The sequence below is a fragment of the Piliocolobus tephrosceles genome, chromosome 8, assembly GCF_002776525.5.
Source record: "Piliocolobus tephrosceles isolate RC106 chromosome 8, ASM277652v3, whole genome shotgun sequence".
NCBI lineage: Eukaryota > Metazoa > Chordata > Mammalia > Primates > Cercopithecidae > Piliocolobus > Piliocolobus tephrosceles.
Window position 1 is genome coordinate 109746990 of NC_045441.1, and position 23977 is coordinate 109770966.

The following is a 23977-nucleotide window of genomic DNA, read 5'->3' on the forward strand; positions in this document are numbered from 1 at the left end:
CCAGAAATGTGACATGGCTTGTGTCCCGTTCCTCTCCTTCCCTCCCTACAGGCTGCCCTTGTGCTCTCCCCATCAGGCAGTTATGTCTACTCTGCTCTATTACCTCTGTGGTCAGGAATCACCCAGAACCTCACAGGCAGTACCTATCCTGTAAGGGCAGCACTGACTGTTAGAGCTCTTGCTATAACTCCACATCGGTTCACTGTGACCACTGCCTACTGGGCACATTACCCTTTGGAGCAATGTAGAACAGCTAGTATCCCTTGCACATGTGACAACTCAGTAAATATTGGAAGATGAAATCAGATCCCCTTCCTCTCAGCTCTTCTCATTAGCAGCAGAATATCCCGATTTCTTTAAATGGCAGGCTTTGAAGTCCCTTTGCCATTCTGGTTACTCACTCATGAACTTATTCCATTTTGCCTGTTCCTAAGAAATCAGAAAAATAAGCTGGCACATCCTAGATATTTTAAAACTCTAATGTTCATATTGTCATTATCCATGAATTCATGATTTGATTAATTGGACAAAAATTGTCTACATAATTACCTGCCATGACATAGTTACTAAAATATCTGCAGAGCTTCATACTATTCTGCCTCATTTCAGCAACCATCTTCCTAAAGTGTTTGCTTGTAAAATGGATATTGGGAATGATTACTTATTATATAATCATTTTTTGGTTTATGAAATATTTTTTCTTTAGTAAGCATCTTCAGTGCATTTAAAGAATTATTCAGATTACAAAGTATATAGAGCAAACTATACCATTTGGGTCTTTTTTTTTTTTTTTTTTTTTTTTTTTTTAGAGATAAGGTCTTCTTCTCTGTTGCCCCAGATGGAGTAGTATAGTGGTGTGATCATAGTTCACTATAACCTTGAACTGCTGGGCTCCAGCCATCCTCCTGCTTCAGCCTCCCAACTAACTAGGACTATAGGAGTGTGCCATCATTCTTGGCTAATTTTTAGAGTTTTTTTTTTTGTAGAGACTGGTTATCATTATGTTACCCAGGCTGGTCTCAAACTCCTGGCCTCAAGTGAACTTCTCACCTTGGCCTCCCAAAGCGCTGGGAGTACAGGCGTGAGCCACCGCACCTGGCCATTGGGTCTTATTTTTGACACATTTCTTCATAAAGAATCTCTGAAGTGGGTGAGAGTTGTTATCTCCTATAGTTGAGGGAACTCAGGCATTAGGAGATTGTTTTTGTTTTTGTTTCATTTTCTTCAAATTCTTGCTCAAATTTATGGAAACTAAAAGCCTTCAGCCAGTGATGGCATCATTTTGCCTGTGCAGACATGAGTACCCTGTGTAACAAGATATATGCCACCTAGTATGGAACTGATTTTAGACACAGAAAAGTATTTGTGGAGCACCTTAAAGTAAACAAAATAAAGACTGTTCGGCTTTCATGTCAGCTCACTTGTATTCTCTATTTATATGCTAAAATCTTACTCATGGTTCAGCTAAACAGTGGTCCAAGCTTAGAGGTCTAAACTGTTGGGCTGCCTTGTAGGCAAAAATCCTCATACGTTGACATTCTTTTAGTACCAAAGGAATTCAGTCCCATGGCCATGGGTTCAGGTGGCAGTGCACTTTTCCAAATGCCACTCTGTAGCCATCAGTGCCATAGCAATCCCTAATGCTGACCTGTACTCAATCTGATATATCAAGCCTTAAGAAATAAAACTTTAATCAGCAGAGCCTTTGGGAGGGCAAGCCTCTTAAGGCTCCTTTCATGAAAATCTCCGTTCATTACAGAAATCATCAGCCTTGTGTTATAAGACTGATTGTAAAATAAAGAAATGGAACTCCCCATTGTCTCTAACTATCCCATTGCACAGCCTCTGTTCCACAACATCCAAAAGCTGATTTATTAGATTCTGATAACATATGTTCGCATTATTTGTTACAACAGCTCGTCCCACCCTCCACTGAAACTTGGCTCACACTTTGAAAAATTCTTTTGTTGCAAATGGACAAACTCACCATACCAAGGCCGTTGTGTTGAGCTTTGTTTATGTTGTGTACCTGGCAACAGAGATGATGTTCTTGTTCATTATTCATGGAAAAAGAGCCTCATTAGTGGCAGGACACATATTGTTGCTGAGATGCCTCGTTAGGGGTTTTGAGTTCAGCAGTTGTCAATAGAGTACAGATGACCTAACACCAAGTGAATTCTGAAGGGAGTTTTGGTGCTGACTTGGCTCAGGCCTGTATCATTTACAGTAGAAATATAATGAAGTGGCTGCTGAAGTTACTGTTCTTGAGGGTTGAGCTGCAGCCACTGAAGATTGTGGAAAAACATGCCTCTTGTTTCTCACTCCATATCATGAAATGGGTTTTTTCAAGTTCATCCTTGCTGCTTTTCCTGGAGACGTCTACTGAACTGCTGGTTCCTTATCTGGCCCCGGGTGGGGAAGTGGGTGCTTTAGAGGTCTTGGAGTACAGACAGCTCTTAGGGCGTCCTGTTCTTCACCCTGGTTCAGATGTCTAATCCATGAGATGCTGGAGACAGCACTTAGAATCCCAGCCCCTTCATCCCTCTCTGTAGAGCCACACTCAAAGCAGCAGGATTATGTGTCCTTTTTACTAATTGGGATGCTCTGGTTGGGTAGCCATTTTTTGGATTGTTTTTGGGTACAGCAATCCTTCTTTATTACATTTGCTAGGTGGCTGAATTTTTTAAGTAGTATGCTGGGAACACAATGGGATTAGTTCTGCTTTTCTGACCTTTGCAAAAAGATTTAGAAAAATGACAAGGCACTGGGGACCAGGGATGAGGGTGGTGAAGAACATATTTTGAGGGAAAGAAGGGAGGCAAAATGTATTCCCCTAGTCTCATTGTTCTTCACCACCTTAAAAAAAGTTTGGCTTTGAGTTCGGAAATCAGTAACAATCATATACTCCTGTGTCCCCACAAAGATTGCCAGTTGAGTGGACATATCTCATCGTAGTCTGCAGTCTGATTTTGATTTTGCCATTGAAATAACTTCTAATGCTTTATTATTCCAGGTGTTAGTCTAAAATACTGTATTGCTATCCTCAGGCGTTTTCATACTCTTGTGTGTTCAATTTGTGAATCAACATTATAGGTGGGCAGTTTTATTCCAGGTGGCTGGTCCTGGTTCTATCATGTTCTTCACACAGTGACTAAAATAGCAGCAGCAATAGCTAGCATTTATTGAGTTCCTGTAATGTGTCAGTATCAGACATGGTTGAAACCACAAGCATATTGGGTAGATACTATTGTTAGCCCCATTTTGCGGATATGGTAACTGGTACAAAAAGAAGGTAATTGCTCACAGGAAGAGCCTATAGTATCAAAGTAAAGCCATGTAGATGTGATGTTATGAGAGAAAAGTGATCGACTGAGAACAGCTTCATTAAATATGATGTGAATTCTACAAGGAAAGGAAAGCCAGGATTAAAAACTGAGGTGGTCTGACTCCAGACCCGTTCTTTTAACCACCACACTTACACTCTTTCTGCTGTTGGCAGTATTTATTTAAATTGTTTTTATGAATTCCATTGTTCTTGTTGTTGTTATTAGCCACAATTTATTGAGAACCTACCACGTGCCAAGCATGTTATTAGCTTGGCATTAGCTTTACCCTCACAATAACCCTGTAAGGAGGCAGTTACTCCATTTTAGCAGATGCAGAAACTGAGGCTTTGTGAGATTAAATAACTTACAAGCCCACATTCTTAGAAAACTGCAGAGCTGGGATTCAAATCCAGATCCAGCTGGCTTTAAATCCCATGTGTTTTCCATAAATGTAAGCCTTCCAAAAGTGATGTGCTGGGCCTCTCTCACTCCTCTTACAAAGGCATGACTTAGGTGGGCTGAAGCCATGGTGCAGAATTTCAGTGATGCCACATTGTCTTGTAAGGTTTCTTTCTGATCATTTTTTAAGAACTGAGTGTATCTGTATTTGCTTATCTTTCTGAAACTGTCTTCAAAATATGACTTTCCATCTTCAGTCACCTTGTATCTAATTTTTTTTAATCACAAAGGGGATTTGATGTAAGGTGTTCATTTAATTTGAGATTTATCTTTTTCTTCAGTCATACATTTGCTATAAAGACAACAATGATTTCAAGATCATTAAGTCATGAGAACCTTCTTTTAGAAGCCATTGCAAAAATTGTTACAAGCCTTGGATTGCCTTTCAAAGAAGTTTGTAGGCCACCTAGGTTGAAAACTTAAGTCCCAAAGATTAGGGTGGGAATGTGGAAAAGAATTCATGTGTTTCTTATTCATTGTCATTTGTGCATTTCAATTTTAGAAGAATCTCATAGAGCAAGTGAACGCAGGTCTGAGCACCATAAGGGACCTTTGGGAGCATCTAGTTCTGCCTGTCTCTAGTTAGTGATCCTTGGGGATACCAGAAGGCAGTCATGGGTGGTGGGGAAGAGGTGGATCAGGTCCCAGCTCTGCCTTTCACCAACTGAGGGAGCTTGAGAAATCCCAGCCTTGGTTTCTTTCTCTGGATATGAGATCAAGGCTTAGAAAGGCTAAGTAACTTGCCCAAGATCACACAGCGGGTAATTGTTGTGAGGATTAAAGTGGTTTAATCTATGTTAAGTGTTAAGAACAGTGTGGGACACGCAGTAAGAGTTCAAATATTATTCGCTATTATAAGGAGCCGAAAGGGTCACTCCTAAACTTCACCACTATTCTTCATTAGTCTTGTTCAAATGGAAAACCATATATAAAATGTCACAATGAGGGAGTAAGAGCCCAGTCTTATGCTCCGCAAAAAGACAGTGTTATGACTTGTTATTAAAATTAATTATGGATCTAATAGGACTTACAGATATTTGATTAGAACTAAAATTCTTAGTTTTATCTAAAGCTTTGGAAAGCCGAAAAAAGAAATGCCAGGGATTTTTACTCCTGATCAAAGGAAAAATTACTTCTTTGGGTTCATAGCAACTTCAGCCTCTGAACAGTTTGTCCTAGTAGAAATACAGATCTAAGCGCTTTTGGATATTTACTCCGTTAAGTCATTTAGTGATTGCCCTAAATTTGGGGCAGAATCTTCTCTTGTTCTTCCCTTCTTTCTCAAAAGAACTAGGGACAGCTGGTCTTTCTTACAATCACAAAAGTTATATAAATGCAACCACTATATCAAGATCATTTTTACTGATGCCATCAAGCCCATCCTAAATTAGCATTATTATCTGCCATCTGGTAGTTTGCAGAGGGCATACTTTTTAGAACAGGACATGTTTCTAACATTGGAGGAAATACTTTCATCTCAGTAGATTGAAAACAGAAGTTCTAAGGAAAGTCATTAGGGAATCACTCTATGTTGAGACTATTCAGAGAAAAAGCCTTTTGCTGATACTGTTTTGCAGAGTCAGCAAGTAGTTATAACTAAAAATTTCGTAAACCTTGTTTACTGCCCAGGGCCTTATAACTAGCACAAGTTATTCAACTATCATCATAGTTCCTTTGAAATGGTTACTGGACACCCTGTCTTTTGGTTAGGCTGTTTTCCATTTGTGTTTGAGGAAAAAATAGGAAGGATGTGAGATGTCTGGAGGTCCAATGAGTAAAATCTGTATTTGTCAAACACTTCAAGTGTCAGTCTGTCCATACTTCCAAAACAGTGCTTTTCAGTTAAGTATATGGATGTGAATTTTGATGCCACAGGCACAAGCAGCTTCTGAAAATATCTGTCACAAAATTAGGCTGCATATTAGAAAGAAGATTTGGTATGCTGTTGGTTTCTAGTGACAGACTATAAACCTAGTCCAGCTCCTTTCCCTGGGCTGGCTGTTACGGAAAAGATACGGATACCAGGCAAGAGCTTAAAGAGAGTCCTTGTGAAAAGACTGGCAAATGAACCACTTTGGTGCTTCAAAGAAGAAAATAATTATCAGCACTGATACTAATGGCTCTGGCTTCATGCCTGTAAGCACAAGTCACTGAGAAATGGTGGTCTTACATAGCTTTGCACTGGATGCTCTGCAGATTTGGACACCAAGAGGTAGATCTGCCAAGAGGACTAGGCCTTTGAGGTTACTTTAGAACAAATGATAGACTGTTAGGGGATGAACTATATATTGCAGTGAGCAAAAGTTGTGACAATAGATGTCATTTCAATGAGGACTATATGCATGACAAACTTCTGTCTCTGATGCTGGAAGACCTTTGGTGAATGCATACATCTGTAATTCACATAGTTGGCACATGCACAAACCCTCCAAATTTATGTTGGGTTTGGTAATCCTTATTGCCCAGTTATCATAATTTACCCAGTTAACATCCCTCCCCAGCCAGCCATTACCATCAGGGAAACTGCTGTGTTTGGCTTCAGGGCACCAGCCATAGAAGGGCCCTCTGACACAGACCTTCTGGGTAATCCAGTCCAAAAGTTGCAAATAACATCTGCTGTTTGGCTTTGTAGCGTACGATGAATTTTTCTGGATGTAGTTGAATGTGTAGTGCTTGTCCTTCCCCCTGCCCCAAATGACTAAGGTCATGTAGAACTTCCTAATTGAATCATTGAACTCCCAGGTGGCACATGTTTTTGAGATTCTTGTATATCAATCCCTTTTATTTCTTCAGTGAAATTTTTCCCTTTAGTTGGAAGGGGACCTCAGATTGGCTTTCTGAAGGTGGGGCAAAAAGACCTTATACTGCCTGGAATCAACAATAACAAAAATTTAAGGACAGAATCCTGTATGTCTATTGTTTTCTTTGCATCATATCATAAACAAGTAAACTGATAAATTAATCACATAATGGTACAGTAAGAACACATCACAATCCACAAACAGATTATGAAGAAGAAATGGACTGCTTTTTAAATTTGTTTTCCATTTTTGTTTGTTTGGTTGGTTCATGCTTCCAAGAACATCTGTGAAGGCCAAATATGTTGGATTATAGGAGCTTCAAGTGTACCTGGTAGAGATGATATCAATTTGTTGCCTGACCAAGAAAAGGGATTCTTGGTACTTCATAATTTTAAAGGATAACAGGGAGTAAATAGGTTAATTTTTTTCGAATTATTTCAGCAAGGATCTATCAAGTCCTTATTATGTTGAAGTACTAACTTTTAGGTGCTTTAGATTCAGAGATAAATATAACCTATTCTCTGTCACCAAGAAGTTTTCAGTCTAGTGGAAAAAACAAAAATACAAAAAAGAGGCGAAGCAAGATGAATCAGTGCTCAGTGAGTCTGTTTGAAACAAGCTGCGGGGAGTGCAGAGAAAGCAAGCCTTTGAGAGCAAGCTTGTGCCCCTTTCATCTCAACCCCTGTGTACTAAGGTAGTCATTGGGAACATCTGTGGTCAGTGAGTGACTTGATCTATAAGATCCCACTATGATATAGTGTTCTCATTTGTGAGATGATTTGGGATTTATGTATCTACTTACTGCCATCTTTGAAAAAATTTTAGATTCATAGATAAGAGAACTGACCCTGCATTGAAACTACATCTTGGTTGTTATTATTGGGAGATGAACAAAAGGATATCAGATCAAAAAGGTTATCATGGAAAACTGTTCTATCCTGTCTAAAGTTTTGCAAGATAAGTTTTCCGAGGCCCATCTGATTGACAGTTTTACTCATAATTACAGACATTTCTTCCAAGATTATTGAATTAAAGTTTGGCTGTTACGAACCACTTATGACTGTTGAAAATTCAAGAGTCATTCTCCCTAAGATGACCTTTTCTTTCAGCAGCATCATTCCAATAACGGCTCCTTAAGGAGTCAGAAGAGGTGTGGTTTTCCTTGTTTTTTCTACTTTTCTTCAACCTTGTTTCAGTTTTTACTTTATTGTTTTTTTCATCCTGCCCCACAATTTCATTCCACTGCTGTTTCAAATAGACATTGAGATTAGAGCACCAACACAATTTCAAACACTCTGCTGGAACTCTGTAAGCAAAGATAAATTCAGTACACATGTTGAGAAATAACAAGTTTCTGATTCCCTGTTAGAACGTACAACACTCATCAATGTTGGCTTCTGGGAGCTAAATTGGTTGTAAATGTTTGCAAGTCGAAGGAAGCTAATATCAAGAGATTTGAGATTTTAGTACATTAATTTAGGATTTTATTCAGCAAACACTGAGTGCCAGCTATATTTCAGACATTGTTTTTTGTTGTGGATACAAAGTGATGAAGCAACCTAGCTTCTACTCCTAAATCACACCGTGTACATAGGACAGGGAAATAAGAGAACAGACAGTTGCTGTAAAGTATAAAGATTGCGATGCACTTTAGCTCAAGATGGAAGGGGCACCACAGGCAGCAAGGAGGAGTGAGGGGAGCCTTCCCCTTGGGGGTGGTGTCTGAACCAGACAGGAAAGGTGCTTGAGGCAAGGAGAGCATATTGAAAGGTGCAGAGGCGCAACTGGCATGACTTATTTGGAGAATTGTCTGTATCCCTTAGAGCAGAGGGATGAGGAGGGATGCAGTGAAGGGAAGAAGATGACTTGGGTGAGTTAGCTGGGGATGTGGGGTGGTAGAGGGACTGGATTAAAATCCAAGCTCGCATTTTATTTTATGGGCCCTGGAGAGGCCTGGAGGCAATTTCAGAAAGGGCTTCAGTCCAGCCCAGAGTGAAGTGGGTGGCACAGTACCTTCACACCGTGCCCCCTTTTGAGTGGAGGTACTTGAGAGATGACAGTGGGAAAGCACTCAGTTGTGGAAGAGTGGAGTGCCACTGCAGCAGGGTGGTGAGGTGATCTCCCACACTACAGTGGAGCACATTCTGTCCTGGAGGGAGACATTTGTGAGGTTTTCTGAGCATTGGTGTAAAAGAGTTAGAATTTGGTTTTTCTTTCTTAAGCAACAAGTGGGAATCCTAGTGCAGAAACTTTTGTCTCCTGGGTGGGAAAACTTCTTATTTTAAACTATAACCACTTCGTTTCATTTGCTGTCGGGTAATCTCTTTACAGGACGTTGAGCCCTATGTAAAACCACCATCACCCACAGACAATCTTTCAAGGGAGCATAACTGAGGGTGAAGAGCCTGTCAGGACCCATGTCACCCATCAGTGCCCACCTACTTCTGCTGAGTTGTAACAATGACATGAGGAGAAAAAATGCGGAAGAGGGGAACAGGTGGCGTGTCCAGCTGTACTTTCTGTAAAGGCTGTGAATTTGAAGATAACAGAGGACATGATGTGAATGCCTGTATAAATCTCACTTGCTAAAGCAAACCATCTGAAAAATTCCTGCCTTGTTGATACTTCAGTTACTACTAAAATAGACAAAGCATGAGAATAATACCATGGATTTAATTCTTACCAAAAAAGAAGAAGCTTAAGAGAAGGAGACCATGTTATCCTGTAGCTATAGTTTAAAAAAAAAAAAAGGAATATTAGGCACAGGTGTACCTTGAATCTGAAACGAAAGTGACAAACAGCGAAAGCCATGCTCTTTGTTGTTGTTGTTGTTGTTTTGAGACAGGGTATAGCTCTGTCGCCCAGGCTGGAGTGCAGTGGCATGATCACAGCTCACTGCAGTCTCAACTTCCCACGCTCAAGTGATCCTCCCACCTCAGCCTCCCAAGTAGCTGGGACTACAGGTGTGAACCACCACACCTGGCCAATTTTTTCTAGAGGTGAGGTCTCACTGTGTCACCTAGGTTGGTCTTGAATTCCCGGGTTCAAGTGATCCTCTTGCCTTGGCCTCCCAAAGTGCTGGGATTACAGGTGTGAGCCACCACACCCAGCCTTTTATTTGTTTATTTTAATGCAGAGGAAAGATAAATATGAACCCACAAACAGAATTTCAATTAACATAACTTTGTGCTGAGACTATTTGGCATAGGAGATACAGAGAGTTTTTTTTTGAACTGGAAAATGGTTCGTGAAGGATGGAAGACTAAAAGTGGAAATTGCAGTTACTCCCAATGGATAAAAGTGTAAGGAAACATAAATGATTAAAGTGTATGAAAAGATCAGAATGACAAATAGCTAAATAAGTATATGCAAGTCAGGTATAAACTTGTAAGCAGGTTTTCAGGGTGACTAAAGACCAGAGGAAGCAAAAGTCTCACACATTATAGGATTTAATGTGTGACTCTGTTATCCAAACAAAACAGTGAAGAATGACAGGGAAAGTAAAAGCACGTATCACACTAACAATATGGAATAGTGACAAGGACGTGGTCAGTTCTGCCACTCATTTGTTGGGTGGCTCTTAAGAAAGTAATTTAACTTTGCTGGGTCCATATTTCTCACCTATAAAAGAAAAAGATTTTGGGAGGTTGATCTTGGCAGTCCTGTACTGTTGTTCAGTTTTTCGTCTGTATCTTGCGGTAGTACTGTTTTGAGCAGAAAATATTGTATTAATACATTGCTGAGGTACAATTATTCATTCCTATTTTATATTTCCCTTTAGTACTTTTTACTTTTTAAAAGAATGTATCAAATAAGTCAATCCCAACCAAATTGTAGAAATGATTATGTGGCTTTTGACCACAAGAAAAAAGGAGGTAATTGAGGATCTAACATGGATTTATTAAGACAATTGTGTCAAATAAACACTGATGAGATAGTAGATGTGAAAATATTGGTAGTCTATACAATAGTATTTAAATGTTTATCTTATTTGTGTAAATGACCCTTTTCCTTCGTGTTTCTGAAATAGGAGAACACCATAAATGTGTTTACATCTTTATGTAAACAAAACATTTGGTAATATTTTAAATGCTGCCCTTTCAGGTACCATGGAGCAATATGGATATAATACCTAATTAATAAGTGGTTGCAGACATACCATTGCAGACTGTTGCAAATTGAGGGTGATCTCTAGAATCCTATTCCTACATTCTGTCATTGGTATTGCCATGGCCAGTATTTCTAAAAATCAGATCTTGGAAACTACATAGCACAGTTTAAAGTCATGTGCTCAGGTTTGTTCTGGATTTGTGATATTGGCATATTTCTTAACCATTCTATGCTTCATTTACCCCACCTATAAAGCAGGGATAACAGTCCTACCTCATAGGACTGCTCTGAGAATTAAATAGGATAATGTATATAACTGATTAACACCAGTGCCTGTCAATTAGCCTTTGGTAAGTGTTAGCAGTCATTTTGATGATGATAATGATCATTTGGGGAAGAAGATTTGGAGGAAGCACAACTGTATGTGGTAGCTTGAATCAGAAAAATGACTAATAGGCTGGAATGATGGGCTGAGGCTGAAATTATTTAAGATTTAATGGCTCAGATTTAATTTTAAGATTTGATATGTAATGGAGTCAGATGTGAAATCCTGCCTATAGGTTTTTTTTTTTTTTTTTTTTTAATGTTCATGGCGTACATAAAAGGGAGAAAAGACCTGACTTTGGCTGAAGTCTATTTGAATAGAATTGCGGGGGCGAGGGTGGGGGCGTTGTTGACCACACAATCAAAGAACAGACAAAGAATCCCAGCTGCTCAACACCAGGGCGTTCTAGCTGGTATTCAGAGACGTGGAGCGGCGCAGCTCCTCAGATGGCATGTTTCCCCGAGCTCTCTACTGCTCAGTTTGGGGGATTTAGAGGATTGTTTTCATTTCTAATTCTCATATTTTGAAATCACCTGTGGCCAGGTAACAAAAATAGATGAGAAGTTCTGAAGAATATGTCAGATGAGGAACTGGAGGTATCTATCCTAGAGAAGATTGCTATAGAAGAGATATTGTAACCATCTTAATGCTTGAAAGATTGATGAACAATGACCAGATTTTGTTTTCTTATGGAAGATGTAAGTGATTTTTAGATAAGGATTTGTAGAGAGAATGGAGTGGGGCAGAATGATAAAAGGCAAGTAAAATGTTATGGAGGTCAGATTGGTGAGATAAGACATCTTCAGGTGACCACAAGATTTCAGGTTTTGTTTTAATTTTTATTGGCTGGGTGCGGTGGCTCAGGCCTGTAATCCCAGCATTTTGGGAGGCCAAGGTGGGCGGATCACTTGAGGTCAGGAGTTTGAGACCAGCTTGGTCAACATGGTGAAACCCCATCTCTACTAAAAATACAAAAATTAGTCAGGCGTGGTCATGTGCACCTATAGTTCCAGCTACTTGGGAGGCTGAGGCACAAGAATTGCTTGAACCCGGGAAGTGGAGGTTGTAGTGAGGGAGATTGTGCTACTGCACTCCAGCCTGGGTGACAGAGTGAGACTGTCTCAAAAAAAAAAAAAAAAAAATATATATATATATATATATGTATATAAATTGAGGCATAAATTACATATAATTACATGTACAACTCTTAAGTACAGAGGGATGATTTTTCACTTATATATATACCCATATGACTGCTACCCAGAATGAAACAGAAGTTTCTGAAATCTCAGGAGATTGCCTCATACTCCCTTCCAGCCAATAACTGCCCTCCAGCCCAGCAGTAACCACTTTCCTTACTTTTATCACAATATATTAGTTTTGCAAACTTCACGCAATCACTTTGGAACACTGTCTAACAGTTTCCAGTAAAGTTAAACAGACATCTAGCTTCAGATCCAGCAATCCCATTTTTAGTTACATATCCCTGAGAAATGAGTTTTGTTAAGCTTACACAAAAATGGTCACAGCAGCTTTTTTCATAACAGTCCGAAGTGGGAAAACAATTCAAATGTCCTTTAGCAAGAGAATAGATAAACATGTGGTATATCCACACAATGAAATATTACTTAGCAATGAAAAGGAATGAATGACTGATCCATGTTTTGAGATTCAACATGGATGAATCTCAAAAACAACATGCTAAGTGAAAGGAACCAGACAAAAATGAGTAAAAAAATGAGTCTGATTCCATTTGTGTGAAGTTCAGAATTACAACTTTTAATGAAAGACTTTCATGACAATTTGATTTTGCATGCCTGAGATGTTTGGGGAAATTTCTTCTCCTTTCAGAAAAACATTTCTACAAAACATAAGATGGCAAAGAGGTGGAAGAAAAATTAATACTGGCAGTTCAGCTTTGCCTAAGTGAGAAACATTTACTTAGCATTCCTTGTTTCTGCAGTGAGTAATGGAATTATATGATACCTCATTATTTCCTTTCCTTTTGTTTGCTCTTTGGATTCTAATTTGTAAGAGGTAATAATGTGGCTAAATGCCACTTACAAAAGTCAGAAGGCCACTGCAGAGTCAGTGTGTTCATACAAAATCAAACTAACTTAGAATGATTTAGAGTTGCTTACTCAAAGTAAAATTTCTGAATAAATTACAGGCAATATTGGAAAGCGGATGATTTGTTCTTATTGCCATTTCAATCACTACTGGTAGCCACTCTATTCATCTTATCATTTTATCCTTTTCCGTAGTGATAAAGCATGAATTCATAGCAGGCAGACAGAATTGTACAGAGCAGATTAGTGATTACCGGGGGACATGTATGAGGAAGGACAGGGAGAGTACAAATATAAAGGGGTAGCACCAGGGAGTTCCTCTGTGGTAATGGAACAGTTCTGTATTTTGGTGTGGTTACATGACTCTAATTATGGGATGAAATTGGGTAGACATGCACACTTGATTGTATATAAAAAATGGTGAAAATGAACAAGGTCTGTAGTGTACCCAGTAGTACTCTAGCAATGTCAATTTCTTGTTTTTTGATATTATACTACAGTTATATAAAATACCACCATTGGGAGAAGCTGAGTGAAACATTTACAGGACTCTGTGTATATTTTTATAAATTTCTGGAAGCCTATAATTATGTCAAAATATTAAGTTTAAAAATTATAGGCAGCAATAACCAAGCTTCCCCCTTTTTTGTGGGGTGAGGTGGGAATGAAAGAGGAGGTGCTCATGGGGCAGGCAGCCTAACTACTTTCTCCTAAAGGAGAGTATATATGGTTCTTAATGGTGAGCCAAACATCAGTTCCTGCCACTGGTTTAGATGTTAGGCAGTTATTAGATTAAAATATGGCTAATAATGTAACTGTACCATAGCGGGCACACTGTAAATAGAGCACGCTAACTTTCACAAGAGTATGTGAAAGTTACATCTGATAGATCTCCGGGCCGACAGCACCTCATATGATAAATTCTACTTTTGTCTATGCTGTCGGTATCTGGCTCCACCAATGTATTTGCCCATGAACTTGCTTCAGGCAATTTATAGAACAGAATTCTTCCCTCTAGCATCATTATCTGCTAAAAAAAAAAAAAAAAAAAAAAACAGTTTTTGCATGTACATGACAGGAAACTTTGGAAATACAGATAAACAGTGGGAAAAATTGCCTATAATCTTGCCATGCAGAAATGAACACCACCAATGGAGTAGTCCTCCCTTATCCTTAGGGCATATGTTCTAAAACCTCCAGTGAATGCCTGAAACCATGGAGAATACTGAACCCTGTATACACAATAGTTTTTCATGTACATATATGCTTATGATAAAGTTTAATTTATAAATTAGGCATAGTAACCTGGATGCGGTGGCTCGCGCCTGTAATCCCAGCACTTTGGGAGGCCAAGGTGGGTGGATCACGAGGTCAGAGTTCGAGACCAGCACGACCAACATGGTGAAACCCCATCTCTACTAAAAATACAAAAATCAGCCGGACGTGGTGGTGCGTGCCTGTAATCTCAGCTACTCAGGAGGCTGAGGCAGGAGAATTGCTTGAACCCAGGAGACAGAGCTTGCAGTGAGCCAAGATCGTGCCATTGTACTCCAGCCTGGGTGACAGAGCGAGACTCTATCTCAAAAAATAAATAAAATAATAAATAAGTAAATTAGGCACAGCAAGAGGTTAACAATAACTAATAAATAGAACACTTATAACGATATGTCATAAAAGTTATGTGAATGTGGCCCCTCCTTCTTGTCATTCTACTTACTACACACTATGGCCATAACTTTTGCAGTTTTGAGGTACAACAGTGAAACTAACAAATTTATTTTCCTTCTTCACAATTCACATGATTCATTCCTGCTGTAGATCTTAGCAGCCTCAGTGTATGATTTTTTTCTTTTTTTATTAAGTTGAGAAGTTTCACCTTTCCATTTAATGGAAGCACCTTACATCTTTGGCCAATCGAAATTGCCAGCATCACTATTCTTGCACTTTGCGGCCATTATGCAATAAAATAAGGGTTACTTGAACACAAGCACAGTGATAACTATGACAGCACTGTGGTAACTATGATAATGCATGTGGCCACAAAGTAACTGATGGGCAGTAGCATCTACACTGTGGATGTGCTGGACAAAGGGATGATTCACATCCTAGGTTGGATGGAGCAGGACAGTAACAAGATCCCATCACACTACTCAGAATGGCATATTGTTTAAAACTTATCAAGTATTCATTTCTAGAATTTTCCAGTTAATATCTTCAGACTGTAGTTGACTGTGGACAACTGAAACCACAGAAAGTGAAACTACTGATAAGGGGAGTCTACAATATTTGGTGCATATTATTCCAATCTTTTTCTTTGTGTATATAAATGCTTTTAAAGATGAATATTAAAGCATACTTTTTATAAATGTATTGATGTGTGCACAATACATTTCCCCCAGATCATTCAGTACCTTTCCACCACCACCATGATTTAATGCATGGAATTGTACCCTGTGAATGTACTTACAGCATGTTAACCAGTCTATGACTGGACATTGGGCCATTTCCAGTATTCCATTAGAAAAAATGTTGTGATGAACAATCTTTGTGCACATTCATGATTATTTCCTAGGATAAAGTCTTAGAAGTGGAATTGCTAGGTAGGCAAAACGTAAAAGCTTTCCATTTATATTGCCTAAGTGCTCTGCAGAAAAATATGCATCACTTTCAAAATGAAAATTGTAAACCAAAACCTATTTGAACAACAAGACGCTCTATGTGAAGGGAAATTTAGAATCAGCTTCTTTAGAGTGATTCATCCCTCCTTAGAGGCAAATTGCTATTACCAAATAGATGTAATGTTTTTACAGAAAAAAGAATAACATTGAAAATATCTAAATAAACAAGCTATGCAAGAATATTTTTCTATTTTCTATTTTTCTTAATCAGTGAGAACAAAATAACTTACTAGCATAAAAAGATAAATAGAATGAAATGCCACTAATGGGGAATGGGGTATTTTCATAGAGCTACATTTCCCTGTTTCCTCATTTGATATTGATTAAAATATATTTTTGGTTATTTTAAGCATTTTTCTTGTGCACATATACTACTTAATAAAGGAGAAGGAGCAAACATTTTAAAAATGGAGAAAATGTACTGTAGTCGTCATAATGTTGCTGAATGCTGTTGCATTTTTCTAGTTATGAATGTCCTGTCTATGCTAGTGGGAATGGGGTCAGGATTCTAGATTAAAGATTACCTTTGATTAGGCATCTCTAGTCATTTGCTGGAACACCTCAATTGTATCTCTTTCTGTATTTCTCTCTGGGTGAAAGCATTTGATTGATGAGGTAACCATCAACCACAACTTGATCTTTCTTGTTGAGCAGCTAAGTCCTTAAAAAGAGGCTCCTTCTTGTGCTGCCACCTTCAAATAATTATGATCATTGTTTTTGGAAACAAGGCTTGGGTAACTTTAAAATAAAATGTCTGAACTTTTAAGTAGGCCATATATCATCTAATTTTTTTTATTAGCTTCAAATAACAATCAATGAGTATACTCAAAAAACAGGATATTTCGTGCTTTCCCCACACTGGAAAGCTGTTAAATGTTTAGATGCTGGAAAAGCAACAAGACTAATCCATGAGTGTCTGGCATTTTTTTCTTCCTAATTGTAAGTGCACCATTTTATATAGTATGTATGTGGTGGTGACATTTTCTTGAAAATAGTTTATGAGATTAAGGGTACAAAGACCTCTTTTCCTTTCAATTCTGTGCTGATATTTTCTATGATTGTGTTTTATCAATGTCATTGAAATTTCCCTCAAAGAGAAGTTCCTTAGGAATCTCCTTGGAATTGGCATTAAATGCTCTTTATTGAAAGAGAGATTGGTTTTCTTTTATGAAACTGTTTTCTTCTGCCTCTGTCTATTGGCTAGTTATGGGACTTCCCTTTTTCATTTCTACTTTAATGTAATCCTTTCTAAGTTGAAAACAGCCTTGCAAAGAAACTTGCAGGGCATTCCAGGTGCAAAGAGTTCCTCTAACCTAGAATGAATTTTGCAGCATCTGGGAATGGCATATTTTTACCTGTTCTGAATTAAAGTATTTCTGTGCGATAGTGTAAATTTGGTTGCAAGTATTAAATACTAACTCCTATTCTGGAAAGAATGCAATCATAATTTAAGAACACATTTTTCACCCAAAGGGATGCCCTCTTTGAGTTTATCTACTCTCACTTGTACCCTGTGCTTTCACTTTCCTGTAAACTCGTTATCTGAACCCCACCCCCACCCTGGCCTTTCTGTACTTTTTGTAAAATCGAAAGGAACTGTTTTTCCTGGTGACAAGTGAGGCTTCATATGAAAGGAGACTTATGATAGGTTTGCATGAGCAAAAATTGTGTAGTTTCCTAAAGATTTCATACATATACCCTTTAAAAGTTATATATGTTTTTTTATATATTAGATATATATGTATATCTCCTTGACTTTGACTTTTACATTTTTAACAAGCACTATTAAAAATTGAATGTAGACTTGAAATTTAATGCACAAGAAATGTAGTTTAAATCTGACCACTAAAGAATCATTCATTTGGCTATGTCTTTTTTTAATCTAGATTTTTTTCTTCAATTAGTATTTCATACACCTGTCGAGAAATTTTGATAAGTGACAAAGACACTTTCATGTCTTTCACATCAAGGATATTCATGTGGTATCTAAATTTATATATTTATAGCTATAATCTGCTTCAACTCAACATACAAAAATTCATATTTTAAAATAGGAGGTGATTGCTTAAGAGTCAGCCTGGTGGACATGAATTATTCACAAAAATACAACCTACCCTTAGTTTCACATACTGTGTTGATACAGTAAGGAATAGCTGAAATTCTTGTGTAACGTATGTATTAAAATATTCTTCATTTATGCTTTATTACACTTAAGTGCGATTAAAATGCTAGTGTATTGAAAATTATTGCTCTTTGTTACCTACAAACTTACGTGTTCCTACTTTCTTTTTCTCCAACAGATATAAGCTTACCAAAGTCAGCAACAATATGCTACACAGCTGCTTTGCTCAAAGCAAGAGCTGTCTCTGACAAGTAAGTGAATAATAGCTTGCGTGGTACTAATGCCTGACCAGAATTGAGATGTGTTGCCTCTGAGGGCTTTCTCTGGAAGTTTCTCTTAGTCTATGAGACCCCTGCTTATAAGCATGCGTTTTCCAAAACCTGCTGTTCTTTTCTTTCACTATTAGAAGGAGGGAATGTATATCTTCAGGTAATGTAAGGGTGTGTAAAGGTATCCTAAAGCAGGATTTATTTGAAATTCCATGCTTCTGAGATGACTTTTTTGGTGTGAGACAGTAGATACCAAAACACCTGCTTGGGACTTACACAGAATGCCATCCTTCTATTCGTTTTTTGCACATTCCTCTCCCTTCAGCAGTCCATAACTGGGCAGTGTCGTACACATGTGGAATGTGGCAGACGGGATGGTCATCTCTCATTCTTTGCCTCGTCAACTCCAAATTAGCCCCCACTGGTCTGTTAACTTTGAGTTGTCATCTGAATGGGACGTTTGCCTATTTTGTTCAGGCAGGTGACTATGGCATATGGACTTTTCATAAGCATCCAAGAATGCCTGTCAGGTTAAAGAGCCTAGATGGCTTAACTGGTTTTGAGTCCATAAACTCTTACACTTCCCCGATATAATCCCTCTGTAGCATCAAAAGCAGAGAATAGGAAACCAGCCTCTGCTGTATCAGACAGGTTTGCTGTTAAGTGTGTGTACACTTCAAGACCAAAGTAATTTTCTTTCATTCTTTTTTATCCTGTAGATCGCCAGTACCTACTGCAACATCTTTTCTCCCTACACAGCGACTCCAGCTTGGGAGGGCAGGGCCAGGGTTGTCACAGCTTCCCCTGTGGTGTCTGCCTGCCAAGCACAGCTCTGGAGTTAGCCCTGGGTGTGAGGTGAGAAAGAGATTGCATGGTCTGGTTTTTTTCATTCACTCGGGCAGGTGTCTCGCCCGCAGTTTGGGCATGCACACGCCCCCTGCCGGAATGGCCCCAAGCAGGCTCGCCTGCTGCTGAAGCTGCAATGATTTAACCTCCATCGCAGCACTGACATTGGGTGGGAGGCCTCCTTTCAAATCCTTCCCAGCTCTGTTTTTAACCAAGTGCACTCTTCTGTAACCTAGTTTTCTCTTTTTCCTACACTGTCTGCCCTTGTCAGTCCTACCTCTTCCCCCGACCTGAGCAGGTACCTCGTAGAAGACTTAGATTAGCTATTTAGACAGAGACTTGATAGCCAAATTTAACTCCTGCCATGACTAGATGCAAGCACGCTTTCTGCTTCTGCTGGGGTTTTTGCTGGCCTCGGTCCTCGGGGTCACTCAGAGGTTCCATGCAGTAGAAGTTTGGAGAGCTCATGTCATTGGCTCGTTGTGGTTTTATGGGCCCTTGATGTGTAGATGCTTTCGGGTTGATGCCCAAGCAGTGGTCCCAACTGGATGGTTTTTGTCTTTCTGCTTTTCAGATTCTCTCCTGAGGCTGCATCTCGGCGGGGGCTGAGCACAGCAGAGATGAATGCAGTAGAAGCCATTCATAGAGCTGTGGAATTCAATCCTCATGTGCCAAAAGTGAGTCTGTGGAATCCCCACAGGAACTCATTATGATAGCAGAGAAAGCATTCATTGACCACGGTGTTGTATCTTGAGTACACCGGTTATAAAAAATGAATTGCAACCAACAAATGTTGAGGCCCAGTATAGTGTATGGGCATTAGCCTCATTTTAAGCAAAAGCTACACTCAAGAGGCTTTGGGGCAGATTTCCAGGCTTCACTTAATAAGGGTAAATCAATAGACCTCGCTGAGGCAGGCCAGGAAGCCTGAAATTGGCAAAAAGTAGATATCCCGGGTGTGTTGACGCATTTGATAGGAATTTCACACCAGTTATGGTCTCACATAGACCAAACTCAGGAAATAAATGTTGTTGTGAATAAAACTGGTAAAAAAAAAAAAAAAATATACTAATGTGGCATTCTATGTCTCTATAAATAAATGATAGTAATCAGTATTGGCAAGAAAATAATAGAGAAAACTTCAAAATATGAAAAAGTATTTTGCTTTGTGCCGTCTTAATAAGTATATGTAGTAGAAAATATTTGTTTTAGTTATTAACCACATGGTCGACCAATTTATAAATACCCAATATTTCCGATTTTTTTTCTGAAATTGATTTTAAGGGAATCAAATCAGAGCAGAGGATATTTCTGTAATCTTTTATTCAGGAGATCAACGTGTATTTATTATTTACCTATATTTAACTCCCTGCTCTTTTAGTATCTACATGCTGTATTACATAATTATCATCTTCTCTGAGGGAGAAAAAAAAAGTAGCTGAGAGCCACTTTCAGTCCCGCTATTAAGTACATTTTGACCTCTAAGAAACTTCGTGTGGTTCACCTCAGGTATGACAAGCCATATCTTCCTTGGCAAAATGTCCGATGAAGACTTACTGGTGAAAAATGACAAAGGAAGGCTGTTTGACTTGTATTGTAGTACTATAGCAAAAGGGTGGGAGGTATGAGTGAGAGAGAGAGAGAGAGAGAGATTATTTATGGAGTTAACTACTTTATTTTGTTGATATCCAGAGTGATAGAGATAAGTGATCTAATATAATTCCTGGGATTTTAGTCAAGTCTGGGTCATTGTTTTCACTTAGCAGGAAATTGAAGAGTGGTTCACTATGCCACATTTGCATAAGGATGTATTTATTCATTAGGCCTAATGGGTAATGACCAACATAGTATTTGTAGATTTATGTATTGTCCATATGGTGCTATAACTATATCTTCTTATATAATATTTTTCACCTAAACTAAAAATATTTATTCTACTTTGACTAAAATTTAAAACTCATCATGAAAATATTATCCTGAATTACAGTAAACTGAGTAAAATACAGTATCCTGAATTACAGTAATCTGTACAGTAAAGTACAGTAAATTATCCTGAATTACAGTAAAAGAATTAAATCTATTAATTCTTCAGATATAATCATCTATTAATACTCATTGAATGCCATTCTCTACAGAGCTATTCAGTAAGCACAAATAAGGCTCTTTTAGAAGTAGTATTGAGCAATAAGTTCTGGATTCTGAGGCAAAAACTCGTGTTCCACTTCTGGTTCTGTCATTTATCAGACATTGGACATTGGGCTTAGCATTTCTCAGCTCAAAGTTGTCCCTCATCTTTAAATGAAGATAGGATAGAAGCCCTGCCTATCTTCTGTGGTAAAGATCAAGTGAGATTATATATTTGAAGTTTTTTGAAAATACTTGAGCACCATTTATTTGCAAATTATTAAGATTTTTGATAATTTTAATATCAAAAATTTTTGATAATTATTGATAGTTATTAAGATTTTTGATAATGATTGGGGGCTTCTCATATCTAGGAACCAGATCTTTTACTGTGATCCTAACTACAGCCTTGCAATCCTGGGGCACAAGACAGAAAATCAGTACAGTACTTGTTGGTTAGATATATTGATGGAAGTAGTCATTTAATGCTATAAAACTGGTCTGAAATGGTTAATTGAGCCTCTCAAAGAATATTAAAAGCCCTAAGAAACGCTTTAAGGCTGCCATGGAAGAATTTGACATAGTTAACTGGGATTCCACCTGCAAAATAGAATTATTCTAAAAGTGGAAACATTTCAAATATTTGATTGCACTCTAACTTCTAATCATGAAACTGAGAGAAGGTAGGGTAAACTACCTAGGTAAACTGACTCTCCAGCACTTTGCTTTGTTGATGATTGTGCTGAGGGGGAGATGTGTTTCCAGATCCTCTTCGTCTATCAGAATTTCCATGTGGGACAGTTCCTGGGATTCACTGGCCACATCTGTCAAGAATTAGCCACAAATTTCTAATATATAGTATGCAGCGTGCTCTAAACATCTTACTTTAGCAAATACACACACACACACACACACACACACACACACACATTTGGTGCCTTGGAGGCAGAGAATAATAGCCTTAGTTCTAATGAGACATCGGTGAAGGTTATAAACTCTTGGACTCTTAGCATAAGAAGGGGCCTTAAAGATCATCTAGGTCACCTTCCCATCCTAACCTTGACTCTTTCCTTATAATGATACTGTAATAATCATTTTTATTATTTTTGTAATGTTATGTGCCAAGCACAGTGCTAACTGAAGTACATAAGCCCTTTCACTTATTTTTCATAATGATTCTGTGAGGTGTGTTATATTATTATCCCTATTACATAGATGAAGGCACCGAAGATTTGGAGAGGTTAAATAATCTGCTCATGGTCATTTAGCAAATAAATGGCAGAGCCTGAACCAATTCTGGGTTATCTACTCATAAATGTTGCCCTCTACTGCCTCCCACATCTCACCAGGGAACAGACCAGCCTAGGCTTGGACCCTTCAAATGCTGGTGGGCACACTGCTTCTCAAGGCATTCAGTCCCTTAAGGACAATTCAGGTTTCTTCAAGATATCTTAAATGATATGACTTCCATGGCTTCTTTTTCTCTACCACAGGAAGTTGTCAGTGGCCCACCACAGGAATTTTCTGCATGCTGTATTATATGATTATCATCTTCTCTAAGGGAGGAAAAAATACCAAATATAGTAACTGAGAACTGCCTTCCATATATTTCCAGCTTTGCTTCATCTGGTATCCCATTAAGCAAAGATACATAGGTAATATTTCACCATCCAATGATAAATACCAGTCATTTACCTTCGGAGGGCTACTCTTAGGAACTCTCTTTGCCTGCAGACATGAGGAGTAGGGAGGGAGTGTTGCTCCTTACCACATCACAGGACTGGGAAATAAATAAGAACAGTAAGAAACCCTTTATCTCTGTTCTGAAGGAGAGCCCCTTCAGTGGTCAGTTGGATGTGAAACACTAGAATTTCTGAAGTATTAGATTGCAGCAAACTAGTAAAGAGGACGCAAACACACAGGCTCATCATTACCAACAGAACTGTCACTCCCTCCTGAGAAACTGTAGCTGTGCCACCAGCTCCCATAGGAAAAGGCATAAACTCCTTGTGCGATTCTTCAGTATCCTTCATAATCTGACCCAACTTGTTTTTCCTTTTTTCCACCTTGAAACTATTTGTTCATCATTCCAGACACATTCTCTTTCCTTTCCCTTTTTCACTTCCTCTGAGGAAACCCTGTTGCCCCTTCACCACCACCGTCAAGAGTCACCAGGAAGCTTGTTCTTCTTCATCAGAAGTAGTCTCTCTCCTCTGTGGTCTCTCAGTATAATGCATTGATTATGTACTTGCTGTTTACCTTTTGTTGAGGAAAACTGGGGATATTAATGGTGCTGGCGATTTTCAACAACTAAGAACAAAACTCAAGAAGACAAAGAAATCTCGAATCCATTAGAGGATGTTTTCCATTTAATGGGATTAAAATCACTTTGCGTGTAAAGAAAATTCCATTCATGTAATGCTGGACAATCAAAGGACTGCCCTCATCATGGTTCTATACTTTCATCTTTGTATTGTTGTAGTTTATTGGATTTGGGGCCTTCTTTCTGCAGATATGCTCCATGCTTACCCTGCTGTTCCTCAGTAGTCTTGAGATTTACACTGGGGTCGGGGTGAGGGAGACATTTTGTTTGGAGGATGTTACGTTAACTCCTGCAGGGTACCAAAGATAAACTTCCATTTTCTGAAAAGTTTCTGAAAGGTGGGCTAAATTATTTGTTTAATACTGCATAGGGCTCTTAACATGGACTTTATGTTTGGGTATTGGGGGTGTATTTGTTTCTGAGGGAGGATTATCAGATTTCCAGAGTTCTTTAACCTTAAAAAGGTTATCCTCCAACTTGCAGTTCTAGTATTTTTATCTATGTGCCTTCAGACTCTTTTAAGAC

General features: G+C 38.6%; 1 protein-coding gene across 14 annotated transcripts in view; it reads left to right on the forward strand.

Annotated features, from left to right (window-relative positions):
* The window catches only part of ST7 (suppression of tumorigenicity 7), a 280691-nt gene that overhangs the window by 221968 nt on the left and 34746 nt on the right, over positions 1 to 23977 (forward strand). For all 14 annotated transcript variants that reach the window (XM_023228193.2, XM_023228194.2, XM_023228201.2 and 11 more), the window contains 2 exons: positions 18069 to 18141; positions 19580 to 19682. In XM_023228193.2, the coding sequence (XP_023083961.1) occupies positions 18069 to 18141; positions 19580 to 19682 (176 nt within the window). The remainder of the gene's footprint in view (positions 1 to 18068; positions 18142 to 19579; positions 19683 to 23977) is intronic.